The 27,969-nt window shown below is 48.3% G+C and overlaps 1 protein-coding gene across 1 annotated transcript; it reads right to left on the reverse strand.

Moving 5' to 3' along the window:
- Window positions 1-27,786, reverse strand: CASS4 (Cas scaffold protein family member 4; the record flags this gene model as incomplete). Its single annotated transcript, XM_081149240.1, has 7 exons — window positions 1-1,209; window positions 4,489-4,566; window positions 5,483-6,778; window positions 7,664-7,744; window positions 9,327-9,416; window positions 12,168-12,590; window positions 27,751-27,786. The coding sequence occupies 7 exons, from the start codon at window positions 27,784-27,786 to the stop codon at window positions 799-801; spliced, it is 2,415 nt and encodes an 804-aa protein (XP_081005366.1). The 3' UTR covers window positions 1-798.
- Window positions 27,787-27,969: the final 183 nt, after the last annotated feature.

The raw sequence follows: 27,969 nt of genomic DNA on the forward strand, positions 1-27,969 counted from the left end.
AAAGGATGTTTCATGATTATATTTACATAATACTATAAATGACAATATCGTAAATGTTGAGGTATACACCTTTGCTGATTGAGCATCCTGAATTTATCAACACAGAATCTACAATGTACAAAATAAATTAATGGGGAACCCAACAGAACAGGATATGTTGCAAATATAATGTGCATCTCTAACTCGGTGAAGATAAAACAGCCAATATAAATATATATTTGGTGTAAGACACAGATACATAATTTGTACCAATCTCAGAATTAATTCAATCAAAACCGAAATACTCATTACCTTATCTAACGAATGCAACAGAAATTACTCATTTGAAAATAAGCCTCTTTCCCCTCCCTGGCTTTATTTTCTTCCTAGCACCTGATGTACTGTATACGTATTTCTCTGTCATTGTATTGCCCGTCTCCCCACTAGATTATAAGCTCCCTGAGGGTGAGGTTTCTGTTTAATTTACTGCTACATGCGCGGAACCCAAAATTGGACATACAGTAGGGTGCCCAATAAATAAATATTAAATGAATGAATTTAAAACAAGCACATATTTAACCAATATAAAAATTGGTTTCTGCAGTGTCACTTTATACACTGACCTTATGTGATAAACACTTAGCAGTGTCCTTACTTAACAGCTGTCTCTCTTCCCCGACTCTGTGGGCTAAGTCAATGTCCTGGGGTTGCCTGGGCACCGGATAACACCGGCTGTGGGCACGTGGCTGTTTTGGCCCATTGGCGCATCCCCAGGCGGGCTTTCCCTGTAAAGCAGAGTTGTACAGAAGGGAGGGAGGCTCACTCCAGCGTCCCTCTGAACTGCCGAGTGTATTGCTCCAGCTTCTGGGCCTCGGCCTGGAGGTGGCCCAGGGCTGCGGGGCTTGGGTGCTCGAGCACCGCGTGCTTGGTGGCCAGAGCCAGGTTCTTGAGCAGGCTGCAGAGGTGGCTGCTGCCACACAGGATCTCGTTGCGCACGTCTCTGTCCTGGGTCTCCTTGCACAGCGTGTCCACCAGCTTCTGGCCGATCATGATGACCAGCTTGCTCTGCACAACGAGGATCTCGGGGCGCTGGCCGTGGCCCAGGCTGCTGTGAAAGGCACCGATGGCTTTGAAGAGCGCCCCGAAGTAGAGCCGGCAGTGCTCCGAAAGGTGGACCTTCGTCTCGGGATCCTGCCGACACCCCGCTCGGGCCGCGGGGGAGGTGGGGTCCTGGGGAAGGGGAAGGAAAGGTAGATAAGGGGCGGATTCCATCAACGGCCTGTGCTTGGCTCCCTTTGCCTGTTTTTGTTCAATTTGGTAGACTTTTATAAGAAAAAGTGCAATTTTGTGTGGGAAGCCCCCTAGGGCAACATTTGCCTAACAAATTAATGTTAATGTTTTCAAAGCACTGTTATATAAAAACTATAATATATCGGGTGTCCCAAAAATGTATACACGCTTTGAATAATTATAAAGGCAGTGTTTGTACTTCAACTGTGTTTTCAAACTTCCAATAGCATTTTAGGATGAATTTCCTTTGTTCAAACCTTAGTCTGGCTGAGAAGAAAGAAACATCAATTGAGCTGTCAGCTGTTAGTGTGTATAGCCCTGGCTGGTTTGGCTCAGTGGTTAGAGTGCTGGCCGGTCAACCGAAGGGCCCTGGGTTTGATTCCGGCCAAGGGCATGTACCTCGGTTGCAGGCTCCAGCCTCAGGGGCATGTGTGGGAGGCAACCAATCGATGTGTCTCTCTCACACTGATGTTTCTCTCTCTCTTTCTCCCACTCTCTCTGAAAAGCAATGGAAAAAATATCCTCAGATGAAGATTAAAATAAATAAATAAAAAATAATAAATAAAGTGTGTATACATGTTCTGGGGACACCCTGTATACAATCTTATAAAATATCATACATATAATCTTACATATTTTATACAAATGTATAAAATCTTAGTCCATTCTCTCAACAAACCATCGGAAACCCAGTCTAAGAAGCACACTGACAATGACGAATTTTATAACTTTCAAAAATGCAAGAAAACTTGACGGTGAGATTCAAATGTTTCCTCAAAGAACAGGTTTTAAAGGATTAAAAAAATCCTTTCTAACTCCAGTTCAGAAGTAGAGCCTGAACCTCAAAAATTTTCAGAAGTAATCAAAATATGCTGACCTACCTGCCTTAATACGAAAAGATTTCTCTTGCTTGCTAGTCAGGTTTCACCTAGAGTTTTACATTCATGAATTTTGTTTTCTGGAATATGGAACCAACGTCCCCCTAAAGTCTACCCACTGTGGAAAGATTCTCAGCATCCAATGTACTGGCGGCCACTCCAGGTAACAACCAAAAGCCCCGCTGTCAGGTGAGGGACTGAAGCTCCCTGAAGAAAGGAGACTGTCCAGAGTCATTTGATGAGCAAAATAAAGATCTGGAGGCCTAGGCCAAGTCAGCGGAGCCTGAAACTCATTCTTTCCATTAAACTGTGCACTCTCTCACTGACCTATGATCTCAAAACGCCAGAAGCCCCCAGACAGTGGCATGGTCTGACCGTGTCGTCCCCAAATCCATATGTTGAAACTCTGCCCTCCAGTGTGAAGATGTGAGGACATAGTGCCTTTGGGACGTGAATAAGATCAGATGCAGTCCTGTGGGTGGGTCCCCATAGATGGGATTAGTGCCCTTCTAGGGCTCAGGAGGAGCTTGCCTGCCCTCTCTGCTCCCTGCAAGGTGAGGGCACAGCAAGAAGACAGGCCGCGACCTGGGAGACAGCTGTCCCCAGAACCTGACCATGCAGGCACCCTCGTCTCCAACTTCTAGCCCGCAGAGCTGTGAGAAATAAATGTCTGATGTTTATAAGCCACCTAGTCTACAGGACTCTGTTAGAGCAGCACACAGATTAAAATAGACAGGCAAAGGGAAGAAGAGATGGGGGTGCTGGCCGAGATGGATCCCTGGGGGCAGGGAGCACAAGAAGGATGCAGCAGAGGCTGGAACAAAAAGCAACAACCTCGATGCTGGAATGTTGGCAGCTTAGCCTGAAAGTGTGAAGTGCAGGTAAATAAAAATGTGCCAGGACTCTCATCTCGGGGGGTTGGACTGTGTGGAGATGTTCCTGGTTATCTATCACACTGACCAGGGAGCACTGCACGCAGTTAGAGGGCAGGGGCTAGGGGTGCTGAGTGCCACCCACACAATGCACAACTGTCCCCCAGTGGTCAGTGGTACCCCAGCCCCACTGAGAAGCACTGTTCGTCTAAAGCAGTGATTTCCCAAGTGTGGCCCATGGACCTGCTGCATCAGCCTCACTGGGAACTTGTTAGATAAGAAATTCTTGCTCCCACCCCAGACCTACTGAGTCAGAAACTCTAGGAGTGGGGCCTCTGGGTTTTCAGAAGCCCTACAGGAGACTGCAGTGCACTCTCAAGTGTAGAGGCGCTGGTCTCAGGTGTACTTCACGTTGAACAAAAGAGCATGGCTTTCAGCCACCTGGCAGGCCCAAAGACAGGTGCTTGAGGCTCGGAGACCTGCGTACCAGGAGGCCTGGCTTCTGGGCCTCTTTAGCCTCTGAGAAGGCAAATGATCTTGTCCACATGACTGGTCATCGCTGTCCCTCCCCCTCCTACCCCTCCCCAGCCAGGGGATAAACTGGTTCACTGCTTCCCAGGCTTCCCTGATTCAAAGAAAACCTTCACAGTCATGCCCTTCCTGCCTTCATCTTCAAGTCAACTTGCTTAATCTTTGTCTTTTTTTTTTTAAATCCTCACCTGAGGATATTTTTCTTATTGCTTTTCAGAGAGAGTGGAAGGTGGGGGGAGAGAGAGAGAGAATCGACTTGAGAGAGACACATCGATTGGTTGCCTTCTGCACGTGCCCCGACCAGGGCCGGGGATCGAGCCTGCAACCGAGGTACGTGCCCTTGGCCAGAATCGAACCAGGGACCCTTCAGTCTGCAGGCTGATTCTCTAACCACTGAGCCAAACCCGCTAGGGCTTAATCTTTGCCTTTAAATGGAGCAGCTTATATTAATTTAAAGGGAACTTTTTAAATTGGTAAATGGAAGACTGCTGTGATTTGCCACCAAGAAAAGGCCATCAATAAAAATAAGCACAATGATAACATCTTCGATTAAAAAAAAAAAGAACATCAAGTGTCAAAAGATGCTGAAGATACACAGGCCCCCAAACCCAAAGGGCCTTTCAGTTGACATCAGAGGCCGTAAGAGGGAATGATGTCAAAGGGAATGTGAGCCCGTGGACTCACTGCTGCGTTGGCATCGCCTGTGGTGAACAGGCAGAGCAGCTGGCGTTATTTCAAGAATGGTTACAGACCACCTTCTCCACCCTGGGGCTCACTGAACCCGTCCATCTCCAGGGTCCCTTCCAGCATGAAAAGGAAAACCATCACAAAAACCAAGTCTCCTCCCCAGTGGGTCATGGCTATATGCTGAATGACTCACAGCAGGAAACATCTCCAGGGAGGAAGCAGCTGATTGCAGGGTGAGCCGTCTCGCTTACCTGTGTTTCTAAGTCTTTGCTTCCGTCCAGCCTTTGTTCCAGGATGGGTTTCACTTTCTCCTCCAGGTTAGGCAACCTCTGAAAAAGACAAATGCTTTGAATCACCCCCTTGAATGGTTTTTATATGACCCGATGGCTCTATAAGTCCACTCTGCATTCTGAGCACTCCTCTTCAGGTTTCTGCTCTGTGCACTGATGCCTTTTTCAGCAAAGGACACTCTGGCCGCCCAAGGGCTGGATTGTGTCTACTGATACGGCCTAGTATAATGACATACAGGTCCTTTTTATTTTAGATTTGTATATATACATATTTATTTATTTATTTAATTGGGAAATGAAAACCATCCAAGTTTCTAGCTTGTCTAGAGTATGTCAAACCTCGTACAGAACAAGGCATTTCAGCAGGATACCAAGATACCAAAACTGGGCTGAACAGCCCCCCAGTGACCTGCTGGGCTTCCTGAGACTCGCAATCCTTGAACCGAATGCTCTGTCTCTACAGTGTCTGAACTCATGCAGCAGTTTTTCTAAGAGCACCTGGAGTCTCAAGGCTGCTTAGACTACACACAGTTTGGAAGAGTGTGTACACTGCCTTCTTCTGTTTCTAAGAAACACACTAACATGGACTAAATTCATAGTTTTCGAAAATGCAAGAAAATTTGATGGTAAGATTAAGAAACTGGCTCAAAGAATGGGTTTCAAAAGAATTTTCAAGTCCTTTCTCATCTTAGTGTCAGAGGTGAACCCCAAACCCTCAAATTTCCAGAAGACATCCTATCTGCCTTCATTTAAAATTTTCATCTTACTTCTTAATAAGATTTCATCTAGAATTTTACTTCCATAAATTTTATTTTTTTGGAAAGTGGAACCAGTGTCTCCCAAAGCCTGTACAGCTACTGAAAGATTCTCAGGGTCTGACTTGTTGGCGACTATGACAGATAAATACAGGAAGCCCTTCATGTCACACAACTCTGGTCTCTGGTCTCCAACTCACCTTCTCACAGACATTGGTGCAGTTTTTCCTGAGCAGGTCAGGGCAGAATCTGCTGTCCCCCTGTTTAGTACCAGGCGCACTCCGTTGGTAGGATTCCATTTCCCTTCGGGGAAGCTGGATGCATTTTGCAAGCTTGAATTCTGCGTTTGGGGTCAAGGGCACGGTCTCTTCCTCTTCACAATTCTGCTTGAAAAGGAGCCTCCCGTTGGCAATGACCATGGAGGCAAACCTCTTGATGTCTTCTGGAACCATCCGCGCCACCAAGACAAATCTTTCCAGGTCATCCAGGTTGTTCTGGACTTTGTCAGACACAAGGACGTCCAGGGACCAGTTGCAGCCATCCAGGCCCTCCTTGGTCTCCAGCAGGATATGGTAGGAGGTGGAGATGGTCTGCAGCTGCTCCCTAATTCTGGCCTGAAGGTTGCTGTTGGGGAGGCTACAGGCTGCCCCACAGACCCCATGGGCGAAATCCAGAAATTCTCTCAGGGATCCTTCGATGTGGTCGGTGGCCCTGCGGATCGAGTCGATGTTGGCCTCCAGAGAGTCTCTGAGCCTCCACTTACTGCTCACGAAGAACATCAAGCCCGCGACAGAGCTGGCCACCTTGTGCTGGAGAGCCGTTACCGTCCTTTTGGCCACGTCCAGGTCCAAGGAGAGCTCCTTCGAGGACTCCTCGGAGGAGGAGCTAGACACAGAGTCGGTGGACGTGGTGGAACAGGAAGACGTGACACTGGCCCTGCTGTCGGAACTGTTCACAGATAACCTGTCAGGCTCAGGAGAGGGCCACGTGGCCTGCCTGGAGAGCCAGGTGCCGGGAGGCTCCGCGGCCTTCTCTGAAGCCCCATCAACTTTCCCCTGCTCTTTTCTGGCCCGAGGGGCACTTGGCACAGCTTTAGGGATATCATAGATGTTTGGCGTGGTGTTCTGCTGTTCCACGCGGGGAATCAGAAAGCTGGAAGGAACTTTGTAGCTGACACTGCCATCCGAAGGGGTGGTGCCCCTGGGTGCTGGAATGTGGCACGCAGGGATTTCTGGAAGGCTGAGGTTTTTCTGCACCCGCACATTTTCACACAGGTGTGGAGCGAGGGACCTCGCTCTGCTATTTGGAGGACTGTGGAAACTGGACATGTGGGGCCCCGATTCTTCCACGAAGCTCCTTAGAGACACATTTTTCACATTAGCTTTTCCTGCAGTCACTGGAGTGTCGTAAACCCACTCTGATTTCTGAGGGTTTGGCAGTGTTTTGTAGCAGGCTTTCCTTAAGGAGACTGTTGATGTCACAGGAACACTCTGCCTCTGTGGAGAACCACACAGTCACCCAGCTTAGTAGCAATAAAAGAGGTGTGAGCAGCTCATTTGACAAATGTGTATTATACTGAGGATCTGAAGTGCTGGGCACTGTGCTGATCACCATGCCCCTGCTCAAGCTTCTTTAGTGGCTCCCCAGTGCCACTGTCACTCAAGGCCCTTCAGTCTGGTTCCACTCTCCTTTTGAGCCTCCCTTCTTCCCGCTTCCATCATGTTCCCCACCTCACTTGCCCCCCCCCCCCGTAGGTCCAGCTACCCAGGCTGCTTACCTTTCCCTGAATGCAGAATGGTCCCTTTGACTGCAATATTTAATTTCGCCCAAACTGGTCCCCCTGCTCTAAATGCCCTCCCAACCCTTTCCTTTCCACCTAACAAACTCCTATGCATCCCTTGGGACATTGCTGAGATGCCACCTCTCCTGTAAGGCCTTCCCTGATCACCTTGGGCATGGGTATATCTATTGTACACATGTGACAGAATCCAAGGGTAAACACAGATGACCCAGATTTCAAATTAAGGCCTTTCCCCTACATACAAATAAAAAACAACTTTAACACAACCTGTCTCGGAGGTCTATGATAATAAGAAGCATTTCTCTAGGGTCTCTGAGCCCTTGCTCTGTGTCCAGCACTGCCTTGAGCCCCTCACCGGGACTCCCTCATGCTTGCACTGGGTCTGTAATAGAAACGGAGGCTGCAGAAGCGGGAGGACTTGCCCCAGCCACACAAGCCGCCCTGCTCCTACACCCCACTGCAGCGAGGGCCTCGGTGAAGTGAGGTCTGCCACGAGGAACTCGCAGCGAGCATTTCGACCAAGCTAATAAAAGTCTGTGCATGTTTCATACATCAAACTTCAGCACCCGGTCATACTTACACTGGGCTGGCCAGCCTGGAGACCACGTCCTGCCCTTTTGGGGCTGGGAGGTATGTCATATAACTGCTGCTTCTCTGGCTCCTGGGGAAAGACCACAAAGCAGGACAATGTAGGATTTTCCTTCCTGAAGGCCACCCATCGCAAATGCTCCCACACCAGTGTTTTCTCCAAGCAAAACCACAAATTACTGAGGACTTGGGACTCTCGGTCACCGTGTTCTGTGGGGGAGGTTTACGCCCCACAGTGGGTATCTTTTCAACAGTGGACTCTCTGCATTGAAAAGATGCCTCCCAACCGAAGAGGGGACAAAGTGTAGCGAGAACGAACTGCGGTTGCCTGAGTTAAGAACGGTAGCTCATCGCCTTCCGTTCCCCGGCCTTGAGACTGAAAGACCGAGAATAAACGAGGCTGGGGCCTCACATGTCCTCTGTCTTTCTTCTGTTTGTCCCAGTAGAAATTTTCCTGGGCTTGTTACTCACACATTCACCCTGCCAGTACTTAAGGAGCACCTGCTAACTATAGCCACTAAGCCAAATGACATGTATACACCCAGCACTGAGCACAAGACACGGCAGCTGTCTAGATAATGCACATTTTTGTGCAGCAATTAGAAAAAATAGATATTAGGCTGTGAAAAACGGTCCCGTGCTCCAGAGCGAGCTGAGAGAGCACCAAGACAGGCTTTGCAAAGATGCAGAGAAAAAGTTAGGGTTTGCAGAGGGCCCCACTCAGGCCGAAACAAGAGTCTTTGGGGGCCCTGGCCGGGTGGCTCAGGTGGCTGGAGAGTCGTCCTGGACACCAAGCGGTTGCAGGTTTGATCCTCAGTCGGGGTGTGTACAGGAGGCAACTGATCAATGAGCTTCTCTCACATCGATGTGTCTCCCTCTCTCCCTCCCTCTCTCTCTAAAAATCAATAAAAACATATCCTCAGGTGAAGGTTAAAAAAAAAAGCATCTTTGGGGCTTGAGCGGGGCAGCAGGTGTGGTTAAAACTCCAGGTGATTCTGTCCACATTGAGGGAACAGGGACGGGCGCAGCCACAGGGGAGCTTGGATGGGCTAAGAACTGAGTGAAATTGTTCTTTGAGTACAGGAAGCATGCCTCACAAATTTGATGTGCCAGTTACTTACAAATAAGTAAAAAAAAAAAAAAAAAAAAAAAATCACCTGAAATTCCATCCCCCAGAGGCGACCAGTGTTAAGATAAGCAATGATGATGCTAAGACTGTGATGTACAGGGTGGGGCTAAAGTTGGGTTGCAGCTGTTTGTATGGAAAATTATACAATCATTAACAAAGGGTAACACAAGACTAAATGTTTCTTGTCCTCACGACTGTAAACCTACTTTTACCCCACCCTGTATATCCTGCAAAATATTATCCTTAAAAAGGCATATATGTCTATGCGTATATGTGTGTGTGCATAGATATAAAGAATCTACTACAAATGAAAAGTAAAAACTTTAAAAATATTCAGCATTCAAATAGCATAAAGTTCTCCTGTGCAGGCCTGAGCTCCCTGGGCGCGAAGCTGGCTTCTGAGTGGTGACATGAACTCTGGAGCCAGGAGCGGACAGATGCTCCAGAAGTCATCCCTGTGACACCAAGAATCCCACACTCTGGGTGGAGAGGCCCCCTGGGGAGCGGGGCCAGGGTCAGGGCTCACCTTCAGGGCTGGGCGGCCGCGGCCCTGGACTGGCACGTCGTACACAGCTGGCGACGGGGCCTGAGCAGGTCTGGGAATCGGGAAGACGGCCTTGCAGGGAAAAGGAACGGAGGGAAAGGAACAGTCACCGGGCGTATCCCGGCACACACGCTCTCTCCCACCTAGAGCTCCCCCGGTGCTGTTCTGCTGACCGACCGCTACCCCCCCGGCCCCCGCCCTGTGGCATTTACGCATCCGCGTCCGTGGGTCACACGTGCTGCAGCAACACCTACAGGAGCAAAGGGACTTTCCTGTGTGTGGATTTCTGGTGGGAGGAAGCCAGCTCAGAAGTGCCCAGTGCGTCTTGGGAAACGTAGGTTTGAGATGGCAATCAATTAAGGAACACATTCGAGAAGCATGGTTTCGAAAGGGTTAGGGGGACGGGGGGGAACTCCAGTTCAGGAACTAGTGGGTAAGAGAGCAATTTCATCAGGAGATCAGGACCCTTTTCACTTGAAACACTAAAGATTCCCTTCTCTGAATTTAAACCAAAATCAGATATGTTCTTTATTTGGTGATTTAAAAAAAAAGTAAGGCCAGAGAGTTGCATTAAGGAAGTTAGAACAAAAAGTAAAACAAAGCCCAAGACCGTGGTCACGCAGACGGGAAGTGACCAGGAGGAGGTGAGGGGGGCTCCTGGTGTCAGCTTTGTTCTATTGCTTTCTGGGGGGTTTTGTTTTTGTTTTGTTTTTTAGCTTTGTTCTATTTCTTGATCTGAATCCTAGTAACTGAGCTGTACCCTTAGGATTTGAAGGTTAAACTTTAATAAAAAAAATTAATGCAGAGTAGACAGTGTTGCCAGAGCCAGGTAAACGAAGGTCAAGGGGGTGCTGAGGGCTCTGCCCCTGGGCATTCCCAGTCGGGGGATGCAGACAGACATGCAGACACAAGGAAGCTTGAATCTCTGGTCTTCATGAGCCCTGTGACCTTGGCTGTCCCCTTTCCCCTCCCTAGGAATCAGTTTCCTTGTTTGTAAAGTGAAGGGCTGTCTAACCTAAGGGTCCACAGAGGTCCCTTCCAGCCATCGAGACGTCTGATGCTGACACACCGGCTCCTCTGTTGGCACAATGTGTAAAAATGACATGTCTCCACCATCTCAGTTTTTAATTTTTGGCCAACCTTAGTCAAGAGATGGGAGTGAAATGGATCTCTGGGCCGTGTTCCAAGCCCATCGGAAAACAGCTCAAAGCTAGTGGATTTACCCTGTTCTAGCAACACCCACTTCTGCTCAGGGTGTTTCTGGGCAGCCCCAGACAGGGCTAACCACCGGATTACACAAGAGGGGAGATGGCGGCCTGCTCTGCAGATTGGAAGACTCTTCACTGTTTATCTGTTCCATGTCTTCGGTTCCTTCCTTCTTGTGTAGAAGAAGCGGTAAAATTACTTAGAAACAGTACAACTGGAGGTGACCTCAGAAATGATAGGGTCCACAGCTCTCGTGACACAGAGGAAAAAGAAAGCAGGGAGAGGAGCTGGGAGGGTTGTGACCGCCTAGCGTGATCGTGGCTGCCCAGAAGCCAAGGGACCCAGGACTCCTGATTCCTCGCCACAGATGGTGCTCCAAGACCCCCGAGCACAGAGAAGGCAATAAAAAGGGGTGAGGGTGGGGGAGCAAAAATGTAGACATGGCAGCCAGAGAGGGAACCTCAGCAGGGATAGAAGGTAGGAAAGTTCCCCAGGGGTTTTACTGGGTCCACCTCAGAAAGCCGACCACAGTGGCGGCGAGCCCTGGTCTGTGAATCCCCAGCAGTGGCTGTGGTTCCCACTTGACTGCCGCAGGCCACACGGGCCAGGCTCGACCACAGCCACACTTCACCTAAGGACAAATCTCACGGCTAACGTCCTGGCCCTTCTCTGTAGACAGTAAACCCAGCCTCCGTTTTACACCAGGTGTCAGTCTAGCCCTTGAAGTCATGGTTAGGAAGCCTTGTGTTGTAACTGGTCACTCCGTCCATTCAACACGTTTAGTGAGCCGTGCGTCGGGTGTTAGGGATATGTGGTGCACTGTGGACAGTCCCCTCTATTTTCCTTTTAGGAAGGGGTGAAATGGCTTTCGTTGTTTTGTTTTCTTTCATCACTTTGAAAAGAAACTCAAAATAACGTCAGCCAAGGCCCTTGTTTTTCCTGGAGGCACCACCAGGGAGGCCCTGCTCCAACCCAGCTGCTCAGTGGGCAGCTGGGCACACCGGACTGAGCTTCGGTCCGGCTGTTCCAGAAAAGCGACCTGGGGTCCACCCCAGGGGCCGCTGCAGGGGGCACAGCCAGCTTCCTTCTGGTGTTTGCAGCCAGTGCCCTGGGACAGCTGCCTGGTTCTCTGCCTGGCAGCCCAGGGAGTTAGAAAATCTGCAGTATTCAGTCTTCTAAGGCATCAACACCTTCCTGTTGGAAGGTGGTGTTGGAAGCTGGTGTGGAGGCGGCCTCGGTCATAAGCATGATGTTCCTGGGCCCCCAGGACCTCACCGGGGAGCGGGCGTTCCAGGACACAGGCCTCATCGGGGCCTCTGCCCAGAGCTGTGGCCAGGTGGAACGTGTCATTGGAGCTAAAAGCAAAGTGCGGGGTGGAGGGAAATGCCCGCGGTGACCGAGGACCTTGACAATCTGTCCTGCGTCCCTGACACCTCATTATTCTCTTTCTCCTGTCTCGTTTAAATTCCTTTCCTTCTAAAAAATGTTTCTTATTCTGCATTTACTGAGTGCTTCTTTGTCTCTTTTTAAAAAATTTCTAGTTTTAAAAACTGCAGAGGTAATGCAAGTTCTATGCTATAACACACGTCAATTCCTTTCATTTGGAAGTACGCTCACCTGCTTTGGAAAGCTTAGCATCTTTTCACAGACAATTCTGGCTCTGGCAGGTGGGTCAGGGAATTCGTAGACTTGGACTGTGGGTGCCGGGGGTCCCTCCACCCAGCTCTTCATTGGCTCATACACGGGGCCTGGAGACTGGGGGCCGAGCAGGGTGGGCACCTGGTAGGTCTCCTCCAAGTCAGTGAGCGCTTCTTCCAGGCCTCTCAAGAAAGGGAGACAGGGCCTGTCTGCGGGGCCCTCCTCGAGGATTTGGAGGCGGTTGGCAGGGGCCAGGCCTTGCCTCCCATGGAGTAAGCACCTCCACCAGCCCTCACTTTCCGGCACATTTTGCTCCAGAATGGTCACGATGTCTCCTTTGCAGAAAGCCAGCTCATCAGAGCAGTCAGGGTAGTTGTCATAAAGTGCCTTGGCCAAGAGTGCCTGGGGTCGGAGGGGGGAAAGAAGTCATTGTTATTACCACTGCCAACGAGCCCTGTGCCAACGCTGCTCACTCAGGCACGCAGAGCACTTCACAGCTGCTGCCGCATCTCCCTTCCTCGTCCTCAGAGGCTCGAGGCCCTGCTCTTTGCCTGATTCATTCCTACCCATCCGCGGGGTCTCAGGTGACATGCCACATTCTCAGGGAAGTCTTACCTGCACCCTGAGACCAGGTCCAATCTCCCTGATATGCGCTCATGGCCCTGACTTAGTTTGTGGTAACTATGACCCTTGAGGTTATATCGTCCAGTGACTTCCTAGCTGTGTACCCTTGAGCACACTGGCGACTCAGTTTCCTTGTCTGTAAAATGCAAATAATAGTAATTTCTTACCTCATGGTGTTATTGTGAGAATTAAACGGACAATATGTATATAAAGCTCATTGAAGTGCAAGTACCCTGGCACTCAGTGAGTGTTCAGTAAAGCTGGGCTGTTACTGTCATAATTATGATATAGCTCTTTGTCTGGTTCTTGCTATTTTTCCCTGAATTGGACTGGAAGTCTCATGTCTGCTGGGACCATATCTCGCTTATTTGCTGCTCAGTCCCCAGAGTCAAGCATGGGCCCAGGTGCATAGGAGATGCTATAAAATATCTTCACTAATTCATGAATGATGAAATAAAGACACAGGGGGTTAGTGACTTGTCTGTGGTGACACAGCCAGGATCAAACCCCAGTCTGTTTCCCTAGTTCTCAGACAGGTATTCTTTCCATAAGCCAGATGCTTCTCCAAAAAAAAAATAAAAAATCACTTTAGAACTTTCTGCTATAATTAAATGAAGGCAGTTTGTTTCTGTGAGTTTAACATAATCGCCCCCCCGTATGATATCAATGCACGTCCATTACAGGAGAATTATGAAATATAGATCCCAGTGCACAGTAGGCGCTCACTGGCTACCTGGGGAGCTGATGGCTGGATAAGGGGGAGTCATGTGATGCCCCAAAGTCAGGTCTTTGGGAGGGAAAGTGACACAGGCACCCAGATGACAGCTCTTAATTCTCTTGAGAGGAGGGGAAGTGGGAAGCTCTCTGTGACACTCCACCACCCTTTAGGTGGCTTTTAGTGAGAATGACCACCGAGACATCCAGAAGGTGGACCTCAGGGCCTGGCTGGTCCGCACACCCAGTTCCTATCCCTTGAATGTGCTATGAGCAGGTTTCAGGTGAATGTGGGGGCTCAGCCTGGAGAATCCAGGGGAGATCAAGCATTTAGAGGGAACAGGGTTTAGAATCTTATCAAGAGTGTTGGTTAAAGGTTAAGACTTAGTGACATTACATTTTACTTTATAAGTTTTTTCCAGTTAAGGAGGCAAATACTTTCTGTTCGGTAGGAAAAGATAACCCAGAAGATTATGGTTTATTACCTTGTCAGACTTTAACCAGATTGGTACCTAGTCCTTTATTAAACTGCCTACAAATACCGAGATTCTCAAATGCTCTCTGACCTGGTTTTCACATTTGCCTGGTTCCCTCATTAATGAATCAATTTATCAAAATCTTTGATATGAGTTCATTTTCTATTTGCATGAGAGTCATGATTTTACCTTTTGGAAAACTGTACATTGTCCACACTGGGAAGAAAAGGGAACATAAAAACATAGTTTTTGACCAACCATCACAGCTGCCATGAAATATATTTCAAAAGCCAGCACATGTCTAGAAATAAGGCCGCGTGTGTTCAGGTGGAGCAGCTGCTGTGACATGGCAGCCGTGTGGAAGGCCCGGGTCGGCTCCAGCTTAGCTGGTGGGTTTGCCTATTGTGAAAGGCAGGGCGCTTTCCCAGAGAACAATGGGCTGGTATGGTCACCCACCCGGCGGGCACCCACAGCTGGCTAAGATGGCCAGGCTTACTCTGCAGACACGGTAGACTTGGCACTTTCAGCCTGCTGTCTCAAGGGCAGCAGCCCACATCTTAAACTCCCAGCAAAGGAAAACTCAAAATATGTTGCCATAACATGATCCCCCGCAATATGGTATTTTGTTATAATTGGCAGGGCTGTCACTGGAGACCTCATGCAATTAACTTCTCAGAGTTTTAATAACAAAGACCATCAAAGTTTATTTTACAAAGCAAAGAATTAAACACACCTGAGAAGTCCTGGGGCGTTACCTATAAAGAGGAGATAACAGTGGACTTGATTGAGTGGGGACCTATTCTGTGTTGGGTGCATGGAAGTCATTATATCCTTTAATTCCCAGAAGCCTTGGGGGTAGGTTTTCTTATTGCCATTTTATGGATGAGGAAACTGAGGGTCAGAGAGAGCAAATGAACTGCCCAAGGTCACTTGGACTCTGCTCCCCTCACATCCATTACTGCATCCATTCCCTTATAATCCATTCTCCATTCTCCAGACACCAGCCAGAATGATATTTTATACACATATATCTGATTATGTTGACCTCTTGTTTAAAAACCTCCAGTTGCTTAGAACTGAGCTTAGAACAAAACCTAAATTCCCCACTTGATCGCCCTGCCTGATTGGTCTCCTGGCCCACTACTGTTAGCTTCCCTCCAGCCACACTGTTTTCTTACTTACACACTAAGTAAGCTTGCGTCCACCTCAGGACCTTTGTTCTTGCTACTCCTGAGGGAACATGTTTCCTTCAGATCTGCATGACTGGGCCCTCCTCCCCCGGATCTCAGCCGAAGAGGTGCCCCCCACCATCCCCTAAGGCTACACTCCTCCTCCCCACCCACTCAGGACTCCGAGATAATAATCCTTTAGGAGTGTGGGGGGTGGGGCACGCCAGCCTTGCACGCTCTTGGAGGAACACGAAACGGAGCAGCAAACATTCACCTCGCACCTCTGTCCCTGGCACTGCGCAAACCACAAGCCTCGGCCAAGGAGCCTCGTAACAACTGCAGTTGTCACTGAGGCCACTCACAAGGTATCTTTCAATAGGGTGTTAATTTGGAAATGTTTTTGTAAATATTTAAGAGATGGGAAAGGACGTATATTTCTATTCTTATTCCCTGTGGACCCACAGATGATTCTGGGTACCATGGAAGAAAGCTTTTTAGCCAAGTTCCAAAAAGGGCATTTCCCTCAAATGCCCACCTTCATACGACAGCTGGCAGAGGAGAAAGGGAGACGAAAAAGCATTTGGGAGGAAGGAGGGGAAGGAGCTTAGGGGAACAAAGCAAGGAAGGCGAGGTTCCTGCTCTCGTGGTGGTGATCGCCTCTCTGGGGAGACCCTCCTGCAGCCGGGAGATGCAACATGCTCAGCTACGTTGAATCAGCAATGAGCCCCCGGAGTAAAAAGTTATAATTGGAGAATTCTGGGACGCCATTCACTCATTCATTCATTCATTCATTCACTCATTCATTCACTCATTCATTCATTCACTCATGCATTCATTCATTCATTCACTCATGCATCCACTCACTCATCAGGACGGTGCCGAGCATCTCTACGCACCCGCTGCGGTGCTGGAGACATGGTGAACACAGCAGTTCCCGCTCTCACACCACCGCCCATCCTAGCGGAGGGCACCAACTCCGATAAAAAATGCATGCGGCTGACAAGTCAGAAATAGCACACGCTGTGGCTGTTTCAAATCCTCTGCCATCTGGGAACTGGGAACCCCTTAAGTTCAAGGCCTCCCCTGGATGTTGCCACTTTTGCGTTGAGACCAGTGAACTATCTCTCGTGTGTCTTTCTTTGCAGGGCGAGGGGCCCGGACTCGGCACCCCAGGGGCCAATGCGGGGAGAAAGCGCTTTGATCATCTTAAGGGCAGCCTTCCCCCCCCTGGAATGTACTTGGAAGCATTTCACATTATGCAAATATATAGACTTGGAAAGATCAAGGCAGACAGAATGCTGCAGACTGTTGGCTTTGAGAATGTTTATTTCCCACCGTTTTTTAAAAGCTCATTATGTTTTAAAAGAAAGAAAAGTTTCCAAGAACGTAAGAAAAATTCCCTCACCACCCCCATTTTCCCACCCACATTTTCCAAAAAGGGGAAGAAAGACAGAGGAAGGGCAGCCCTGAGGAAGAAACAGAGTATCTACTTTGTGCGAGAGATTTCCACGGGCGCAATGTTCTATGAAGTAACCTTGGGAAGGTGGAGAGCGCGGTGGAAACGTGTTAAGGAGTCCCAGCAAGACCTGGGAAGGATCCCCATTGCAAGCCCCACACGACATCGAAGACTTCTTACCCACCATATGTGTCAGCTATATAAATTAATCTAAGGGAAACAACATCCTGTCTAATCTTTTGGATGCATATTGAGTCAGGCGCTGTGGTAGTTTTGTTGGTGACTGTTTAGCCAATGCCTTGTTAATAATGAGAGCTCACAGTTTAAACTCAGCCAGGGGTTGCAGTAACTAGCACTGATCATCTCACTTGAGGTTCACTATACCATGAAGCAGGTACTGTTACTACTCTCCTATTTTAGAGATGAGAAAGCTAGGCACAGAGAGGGTGAGTAAGTACCCTGAGGCTGCTCAGAAGCAAGGGACAGAACCGAGATCGGAACACGGGCAGTTTTGACTCCAGAGTCAGCTCTTTTAGCCTACAAATCATAGCATTTAGTATATACTCCACCTTGAGAAGGCAATGGATGAGTGAATGACAAAGTGTGCTGCTGGAGAGATGGATGGGAAACAGATAAAAACATTGTTAGCTCAGTTGGTTCATTGTGTTTATTTACCAGAATTAGATTCTGCACTGAGAATTCAGGAAATAACTTAAATGCAATTACTGGTAAATAATGATATATTTATATAATGGAATACTATACAGTCATGAAAAAGAACAAGGTAGGGTCTATATGAACTGACATAGAACAATCTAAAAGAGTATTGAGATTTTTAAAAAGCAAGTTGAGAAACTGTGCATATAGCATGCATTCATTTTTGCTTTTATGAGCAGTGTCTTCCTGGAAGATGTACAGAAGTCACTGGGGCTCCCCCTCTGGATGGGGAACTGGGGCCCAGGACACTAGAGATTTGGGATTGAAGGAAAACATGCTTTCAGTCTGTGTTCACTGGGAGAGTTTGCATTTTGTAAATCTTGTTTACCTGATTCCCCCCCCAATATAAAAATCTAGTTTTAGATAAGGATTCCTTTCTGTTGGGAGAAAACGGCTTCTGAGTTGGTGACCTGAAGCTCCTGCTGGTCACCATCGCTTAAGCCCGGTCTACTCCCAGACTGGATAGATGGGAACCTGGACTCCCAGCCAATCTTAACCTTGGCTGAGAGCACTCTGAACACAGAGGTACCTCGATCTGGGAAAACCCTCTTGAACTTCAGGATAACTCACACCGGGGACACAGCTCCCCTTGCCCACCGTCAGAGGTCCTGTGCCATTTATGGCCCTTGAGACACTGAGAAGTGCTTTGGGTGTTTTTTGAGAAGCGCTGATTTTGTGTGTTTCTCTCTCCCCAGGCCCCTGAGAGCAAGGCCACAGCATCAGGCACACAGAGGCGGTGGCAAGGGCCTGCCCGGTAAATTCAAGGGTCTCACTGTAGGTGCGCTAGGAACCACAGGAGCCCGGGACATCGACTGAATGTCCAGGCAAATGGGGGAGGCTCGCTGCCCTCCCCGTCACCACGCTGCCTCCCCTTTGACCAGCTGCACAGTGACCTGGGTCCTGTGCACACGCGGGCGGGCCTCCCACGAGAGGACATGCTGCCAACATAGAAACTTACGCGCGGGACCCCCATGGCTGTGTGTTGCACGCCTGTGACATTGGGGAAGGCAGTGAGCGTGACCTGTTTGTTGCTCCCTCCCTTGCACGTGGAGTGTGTTGTGAGGTCTGCAGGGGAGATGGGAACACCGCACAACGGGCGACCTCCTCTGTGTTCTCTCTTCATCTATCACTCGTCTCTTCTCTCTTTCCCTCCCTCCCCTCCCCACCTTCCTCTTCCTTGCCTCCTTGTTAATCGTCTCCCTCTGACATAGTCATCCAGCAAAGAAGCGGTGACCGTTGCGTTTATTTTCCCTTGTGAACTGCAGCTCTCCACAGCAACGTCCAAAAGTAAAATTCCACAGGCGACAGGGAGCTGAGACACTTCAGACAGCAAAATGGTATATTTCACCGTCAGACTGGCCCTGAAATTTGCAGCCACATTAAATGATCTCCCTTGAACGTGTCAGGGCTGTTGTGCCCGGGGATTTGCAGTGCTGTGGGCTTGACACAGCTCCCCTTCAAAAATCTGCAATTCATTCTCAGACATACTTAGAATTTTTTCAATGAGGTGACAGCTAAGTAATTTCTTGCATTGTCTTCCAACATAAGGAGAGTTGCTTTTCCTGGAGCTGTTTTTAAATAATCGAGCAGACTAGTTAAATGAGAGACGCTGAGAGAAAACTGCTGTTGTTTTTGTAGCCAAAACGGATTTGCCACAGAGGTGAGGAACACAGCGCATCTCTGCTGCGGTCTCCTTTTGGAAAAGCTGAAAAGTGTTTGAATGAGAGGCTCCCGAGTGTGCAGAAAAGTCAGTGAACTGAAAGTCCATCTTCCCAATTACTTTGATATATAACGTAGCATTTAAACTTTAAAAAAACTTAACAGAGTAGAATATAACTTATTAAACAAAATATAAATTCTCTCCTAGTCATTTTAAAACCTGGCACATAAAACAACTTTCAGTTATTTCCATTTGTGTGATAGTTATTGGGAAACACCTTAACCTACTTTTGTAACTTAGGGGGAAAGTCGTGAAATACCAAGTAATGGACCCTTCACACGGGTAACTCAGAGTCCCAAGCACGCAGACAGTCGCAGGAAATGATGCCAGAGGAGAGAAACTCGGAGACTCACCTTCACCTTCACCCTTTAAAGAAATTATTTGTAAAGGTGATGATTCCATATCCTGGAAAACACCTCAGAGCTCACTCGGGAAGGGGAACCCTTCCATGGCCGCCGGTGCGGGATGCTGTGTGCTGGAGGCCTGGGGTCTGAAACACTTGTGCCCAGCAGTGTGTTCTTTCTGCAGCTGTCCCTACCCGGCGATTCGAGCAGAAGCCAGTGGCCACGGGAAGGGATGGGGTCGGTTCCATGACACATTCCCTGGACATTCCCAATGGCCCCCTCCCCTCCACCGGGATGCAAATGGATACTGAGTTGAATTTATCTATAGGCCCTGGGGCCAAAGAAGTATAAAACCTGGTGAACTTGGAAATGAGAGAAAAAGAAAACTGTAAACGCCTCTAAAAGTGGCCCTGGATGATGGTATGTTCGGTGAACAAGCACCATCTTAACGGATTTCTCCAGGGTCACTTTAAACTCGGATCCCTCCAGACTGGCTTCTCCCGGTGGTTCGGGTGAAAAGGCCCCTCTGCAGGGACTTACACAGCCGCAGGAAGCACTGTCGACCAGTGAGACTTTGAGGAAGAGGCTGTGGCCGGAAAAAATTCCCAAGCCACCCACTGGCAATGAGACACTTTCTTCCCTGATGCCTGAACGTGGTGGTTTTCCAATAGGTTTCGATCTTGACCAGATCAGCTTGTCTGAATGAATACACTTCTCCTATTCTTGGGGATCTTGCGGAAATGCACTCTTGGTGCTTCAGCGATTCAGCGATTACTTACTAAACGCCCCCTGCGTGCCTGACAATGTGCTGGGGGGACGAGGGGAACCAGGTGCCCCTGATCTAAGCTCAGGATTGAGATGACGTGACAGGAAAGCTCTCCAAGGCCTTCGATTAACTGATATTTCTGGATGTGGTCCACAGTGGGTCCCTGTTCTACCAAACTGTCTTCTACAGCCTGTAGCGCCCGGGAGACCTGGAGTCATCTCCCCACCGCCACCTCCACCCGAGCCCACTCTGTGCAGCGAGTCCCTGCGCTACTGTTTAAGATCTTTGGTTTGGAAAGAGGAGTTGCGAGCAATGTTGCACGCGGGAGGCAAGTGGCTGACGCTTCGGCCTTCGCTCGAGAGAAACTCGTGGAGGGAGGGGGGCTCGTAGCTGCACCATCCTGGCCCTCAGTTTCCTCATCGGAAAGTGAGGCAGCTTCCAGGGTCGGACCCAGCTGCAGCGGCCGACATCCTGCTTGGCTTCCTTTCTTACCCATCTCTCAATTTCTTTAATCTCAGAGGGATTAAAGAAAATAACAGGTAGGTTCTTCTCCTTTCTCATTTCCTTTCCTTCTTTCCTTTTTTTAAGGGAATAGGAGAGGAAAGGCATGGAGAAACAGGAGGTGTTGTGTTGTTACTGGGTTGATCATAAGCAATTATACCAGCTCCTAAAGAGAAAGCTTTGTCTAAGACTGTGTTCTTCCACTTCACGCGTCTATTAGCAACATGCTTCCTGTCACATCCATGTGCCATCGGTACATTTTTTTACTTAAACTATTAAATTAAGCCAATTAAAAAACAGCATACTCCCCCTAAGCAATTTTATGTATGAAATTACAAGTCTGATGAGTTGTTTCGGCTTTTTCTAATGCACAATAAAATGCATAATTAACTACCCTGGTCGGTGTGGCTGTTGGTTGGGTGTCGTCCTGTGCACCAAAGGGTTTTGGGTTCGATTCCTGGTCGGGGCACACGCGGGAGGCAACCAATGTTTCTATCTCACATTGATGTTTCTCTCTCTCTCCCTTTCCCTTCCTCTCTCTACAGTCAACAGAAAAGCATATCCATAGGTGAGGTTTAAAAAAAAAATTAAAATACATAGTTAACCTTAAAGAATGCTCTATCTGTCCATGCACTGCACCTACGTCAAGGTCTGTGTGGGGTGTGATTTCCCCACCTGATTGGTTAGGAAGAATTCAAAGCCATTTCATGAATTGAAGAGAAAGGAATGAAGGGCCAGCTTGTTCGCCGATTCTTTCTCCCAGGGCCACTTTTAGGGGCATTAAGTTAGGCAAGCAAGGGGCCATCCTGGTACTTAGGCTCCACTCTGTTGGTGTGAATTTATTCCAGGTCCCTGGGCTTACTCTTCTTGCTGTCAATAGTGGGCCACAGATCAGAGCATCGCCAGCCTTACCTGGGGGCCCAGGGAGGTTAGAGAAAAGCCTATGCAACTGGCCCTGCTGCTTCCCAGAGCCACTGACCCCTCACTTTGGTGAACATCATGCAGGAAAGAGGCAGCTTGAAATACTGGCTGCTAGTAACCGACTTTTGCGTCCTGCCAACCCCAGGGCGAGTTTAACTTCTGAGCCCGAGGAGAACACTTCACAAAGCACGTTTTAGTTTTTCTTCACCAGATGGCTAATATGTCCAAGGGAGAGGGACCCTACAGCCTTCCTTCCCTCCAAAGGACAGACTCCCTGGGCAGTAAACAAAAGCTGCTCTCGACCCCAAGGGGAAGCAACAGTTTAAAGAAAAAGACCACTATGGAAAACAGTATGGAGGTTCCTCAAAAAATTAAAAATGGAGCTGCCATTTGACCCAGTGATTCCACTCCTAGGAATGTATCCTAAGAATCCTGAAACATTCATCAGAAAGGATATATGTACCCCGATGTTCATAGCAGCACAGTTTACAATAGCCAAGATCTGGAAACAGCCCAAGTGCCCATCAGTAGATGAGTAGATTAAAAAGCTGTGGGACATTCACACCATGGAATACAATGCAGCTGTAAAGAAGAAGAATCTCGTACCCTTTGGGACAGTATGGATGGACCTGGAGAGTATTATGCTAAGTGAAATAAGCCAGGCAGTGAAAGAAAAATGTCACATGATCTCGCTTATACATGGAATCTAAAGAACTTAATAAACTGAAGACCAGAATAGATTCAATGACATGGAAGCATAGTTGAGACTGACCAAATGTCAGAGGGAGGGGGAGAGGGGGTGGAGGGGGAGAGAGTAACCAAAGAATTCATATGCATATATGCACAACCCAAGGACACGGACGATGGTGGGGAGAGGGACTGGGGAGGGGGAAGGAACGGGGGGGGGGGAACGGGGCATTGGGGAGAAAAAGGGACATCTGTAATTCTTTAAACAAAAGTAAAAATTAAATTAAAAAAAGAAAAAGAAAAAGAGCAGCACCTGCCATTCACTAGCTTATCAACTGTGGAGGGCCCGCGGGGGATTCCCCGGTGGCCTGCGCCCGGGTGCGCAGAGCTGGGGGCCCTCGAAGCCTCCGGCGCAGGGCCGGGGACACTGCGCTCTCAGCGCGGACTCTGTCCTGTGGTGTGTACGCAGCAGCCTCTTCCACTCCAACAAACAAGCGGCTTGTGAACCGCACATTTGGAAATGGCTCCTAAAATACTCGCTTCCCCTTTCTGCACTCCGTGCGGGAGTATTTGGGTATCATTGGCGGCGTCTCTGTTAGCAGCCTCCCACCTTCCTCCTCCGAGCTGTTTCCTCTCCAGGCCCTTGTCATTTCCTCCCTTAGTCACCACAGTTCCAAAATGACCACATTGCGTTTCTATGGTCACTTCCCCGTTTCCATGATCGCGGAGGCCACATTCCTTTGCAGCCGACTTTTTAACTCCCAGGGTGGGGGTGGGGTTCTGTTCAGCTTTTTTTTTAAAGAGTGAGCTCTAGATTACGTACAGTTAGGAGAATGAAGGTTGTTAAGCAGGGCAAAGAATAATTTACTGTAAGGGGCACTTCATGAACTCTCATGACAAGTACTAAATACTGAGAGAGGAGATGAGGCACTTTTGTCCTCTGTGGCACTTAGAACAGCGCCTGGCACAGAGCAGGCCCTTGGCATCTGCTGGATAAATGAAAGGCATATTGTCTCAACAGAAAACAGAAATAAGGTTGGTGGGGAAAAAACAGTTTCTAAAAAACAAAATAAAAAGGTAGCTAGCACGTGTCGAATACAAGCTATTTACACCTTCCTTTACTATTGTTTCTGCTCGCATCCCCTGACCATCTCAAACTCCAAAAGTTTCATTTTTTTTTTTTTTTCAAAAGACAGCAAACAATTCTTCTCCATGTCCACGGAGAACAGCATGAGAGCATCCAAAATGGAAAACAAAGCCACCTGCGCTGTCTCCTGACTCATGTTCTGCTTCAGCTCTTTCCTACCCACAGTCCCTTTGGTGCACAGCACCCTGAGTAAGCTCTTAAAAACATAAATCAGATCATGTCATCTCCTGCTCTAAATAGACCAGTGGCTTCCTTTGCAATTAGAATGCATTTCTAAGTTCTTACAGGGCTCGCCCGAGATCGCTCCCCTTGTTCACTCTGCTCCAACAATGGCCTTGTAATGAATACTCTACTCTGCTGAATTCATTCCTACCTCAGGGCCTTTGCATTTGCTATTCCCTCTGCCTGCAATGCTTTTCCCATCACTCAAGTCTCCAGAGAGTCCCTGTCTGTCCATCACCCTTATCAGATCACCTTGTTTTATTTTCTTTATGGCATTTTTCACCACCTGAAGTCATCGTGTCCATTTACTCCTTTACTAACTGTGACCCCACCGGATGTCCGCTCTGTGTTGATCACCCAAACCTCCAAGCCCAATAACTGTGTTGAGTGAACAATGGACAGTGAGTTGTGTTTTCAAGTTGGATGTTATGTCTGGGCTGTTTTGCCTTGTGAGGTGGGTGATGGGATGAAGCTGTTGGATAAGGTCAGAGGGAGGCCACAGGTCCTTGTGACCTTGATTTCAGTTGCAGAGGCTCAGATCTAGGGCCACACGTGATCACAGGAGAAGGAAGAGGCCTTTCCTCAGAAACCTAGGCTGAATGGAAGTTCAGGCTGGGGCCAGGTGGGGTTAGAGAGCTGAGAGTCAGTGATGACCTCTGCTCCCAGCCACCTGTTAACTAGGAAGTTCCTGTCCTCTGGGCAGGGCTGTGTCGTAAGGCTCCACCTGCACTTCCTGTAACCTCTCATTCATTCACACGCCCCAATGGAAAGTGTTTATTGAGTACCTACTATGTGCAGACACCACTCTAGGCACAGAGATTCAGCACTGAACAGGAAAGCCCAGGTCTCTCCCCCGGGGAGCTGACTTTCCAGAGGGGGAGACAAAGGCAAGACAATTCCAGATCTTGATAAGTGAAGACAATTTGGTGGTGAGAGAGCAGCACTCCAAGGCAGGGAACAGCAGGGGCTGGTGGCAGTGGACTCAGGCAGGGCATCGTGGGCCATGATGAGTTCTCCGCACACAGTCCCAGTTACCGTTCTTTGACTTTAAAATGTCTTCCTTCCATCTCAGAGCCGCTAAAGGCCAGGAGAGCCTGAAATTGCTCCCCACTCACAAAGGAAGCGACTCAGTAATCTCCCTTTAATTCCTGGGCATTTGCCCCAGTGAGATACGATGTCTGTGCACAAAGATGCTTATTTGAAGATCACCTCTAACGGTGTATATGTGCGGACACACACTCAGAAGAAAAGCCCATTTGCCACAAACAAGACTGAATCACTAAAGCATATGCAAATGTGATTTTCAAAAATAAGTCACTTTTGAAACAACCAAAAACCCAAAGCAAAGACTTCCATATAATAAAATCACTCATTCCCCTTGTCTTTTAGACCTAATTTTGTGGCATTTCTGCAATAGCATTGAACATGGAATCAATCAGCTACAGTCCAACAAGCCCATGAGTGAAGGTGAGATTTGCCCCTTTGCCATGCGAAAGGATGTCTGCCTTAGTTGCAACCGTTACCATTTGAGGCCGGCATTTCCTATCACTAATACCATCATGTTTATTTTTCAGTTTTCTCCTTGTTTTAGAAGACAATAAGGGGAAAATATAATAAAACCTGCTCTGCACTAAGGTGAGAGCTCTACCGATGTGGAACTCCTGGTTGGCAAGAGCAACACTAGGGCACAACTGGACTCAGCAGTCGTTGCCACCATCCAGTGCGCACAGGCCGAGGTCAGGGCGGGAAGGGCGATTGGGATGCAAGTGCTGCTGTCAAGACCAAGACCAAGACCAAGACCAAGACCAAGACCAAGACCAAGACCAAGGCCAAGGCCAAGGCCAAGGCCAAGGCCAAGACCAAGGCCAAGGCCAAGGCCAAGGCCAAGGCCAAGGCACCACAGCTGAGAACCACGTCCATGGCACGACCCCTTCAAGGCCTGCACTACCATTTAAACAGCTATCAAACTACAATGAGGTAGATCAACGTGCTAAAATGAATGGAGCATGTCCTTTTCATTGCAAAAGGCAAGAAGCTCAACCTTTGCCAGTAACGGCTCCTATCTGTGTAGGCTTTACAAATATATTCTCTTCTCTGTGTTTTGACAGTTCTGTAGGGACACCCAGGAAACCGTCCCCTGAGGTTGCCTCTGGATTAGGAGCAAGACTTGGGTCCTTGCCCTGGTCCTTGCCACTCCTGGGCGGAGAGCTGAGACATCATTCATCTAAGACAGGGGTTGGCCAGTATGACCTACCCGAGGGTGAAGAACGAGTTATATTTTTAAAGGGTGTGGAAACAAAGGAGAAAATGCAACAGTGATGGTAGGTGGCCCACAAGCGTAAAACTCTACCTGGGTCCTTAGGAAAAGTTTGCCGGCTGCCGGTCTAGGGAGCAGGAAGGGAGCCGGCTGAGGGCTGGGGCCGGGTTCAGTGGGCCCGGGTCTGACTCCCGGCACCCACGCACTAGCGTGTGACCTTGGTAAGTCCATGAACCCTACTTTCCTTGTCTGTAAAGTGGGGATAAGAATGACACCTCCATCTCCTGGAGATGTGAAGATGGAATGGGATGTGCAAGGAGGGCACTCGGCACAGAGGCGGAGGGTCGGTCAGGAAGTGTCAGCTATTATTATCTGTATAATAGTCACAATAGGACTTAATGGGGATGCTGGAAATACAGAAGTCATATGCACACATACATGTTAACTACACATTATAAAGTGCTATAGGAATTAGTTAAACACAATAGACGGCACATAAATAAGAAATCTAAATCATAAAACAATCTGGCATGATTAAAAAAAAAATCAATGTCATAAAAAGAAAAAGAAAAAGCAGTGGCTTATTCTAGATTAAGGATGACAAACAATGCACTGTGTGGCGTTGGGATAAATTCTGGATGGCAAAAACAAACACACACGCAAATAATAGCCAAAAAAGCCAGAAGGGATTTTTTTTTGGAAAATGCGAAGGTGGGCTGAATGTTAGAATGGAATTATTAATTCAAAGTAAATTGTCTTGGGTGTGATAATGATATTTGGGTTGTGTAGGAGAATGTCCTTGTTTTCAGCAGATGTGCTGACTTATTTAGGGGTGAGTATCATTATCTGTGCAATTTGTTTTCAAATGGCTGACAATGACACAGTGTGAGCCAGTATCTAAACATATAAAATAAATGCAGACAGTGTAATGATGTGCCAGGAATCGGTGAATCTCGGTAAAGGATATGCAAGGTTTACTAAATTATTTTTCCCTTCATTTTCCCAATGGTTAAAAAATTTTCAAAGAAAATCGTTGGGTACAATATTCTAGCTAAGATACACATGACCTACATAAGAGAGGATGGCATGCGTTACTCAGCTATAAATTCCACCGACACCTATCATTCTTGTTGCTATAATAAATATTTAATCCATATAATCAGTCTCCCCATTTAGCAATTGTTTCATTTCTTCCCACCCACCCCCGTTCTTCTTATATTTTTAAAAGGTGTAGCAAAGTAACCCTTGAGCTTCACTTTCTTTGTGTCTGAGCAAGTTTTTTTTTAGCCATTTCTACTTCCTAAATAGTGACTCTTTCTGGATTCATGTCCCACCCTTGAGCTCCAGTCCCACAGATCAATATGAAAGTTAATGCGAAGACAGCAGGGGTCGGGAACGCCCGCGGTGGGCCTGGGACGGGAGGCTGAAGCCCAGGTCTGGGCTCTGCTCTGGGGAAGGAGGGCAGGGTCACCCGGGAATTTGGAGTAACACAGAGTGAGCGCAGGGTCCAGAGAAAGGAGAGGTCGGGGCGGCCTGAAGTCTCGCTCAAGAAGTGTGTTAGAAGGTGAATGGACACAAAGGGATAGGTTGTGCTATTAACCCCAGAAGCTGGTTTCTGGTAGAAAGTAATTTTCACCCATCTCCGAGTCAAACTGGTAAGGGGCTTGAAGCACAAACATTTTCCACACTTACACCTACACAAAACCTTCCCATCTCAAACGGACATGTTACTAGTATCCACCCTTTGGCTTCATTAGAAACTCAGAACAAAAATCGGCCACTGTCCTAAAGCGTAACAGGCAGTTTACCCCCTGCCCATTCAGACAGCCGCCCTCACTCACCTTGGGCACCCCGTCCATGCCGCTGGCTCCTTTCATGTCGCTGTGAGGCGGCCCTCTGAGCTCCACAGCTAATACCTCCAGCCTCAGAGGCGGTTATGCAATGTCACTGCATGCTTCGGGCTGGTTCTCAGAAGCGGAATTCTGTGGAGCTAGCCGACTACACGGGAAACGGTGAAGAAGCTTCTCACCGCAGGCACACGCCTGGAAAGCAGGCTGAGT

Source organism: Miniopterus schreibersii (assembly GCF_964146895.1).
Source record: "Miniopterus schreibersii genome assembly, chromosome: 10".
In the NCBI taxonomy this organism is placed as follows: domain Eukaryota; kingdom Metazoa; phylum Chordata; class Mammalia; order Chiroptera; family Miniopteridae; genus Miniopterus; species Miniopterus schreibersii.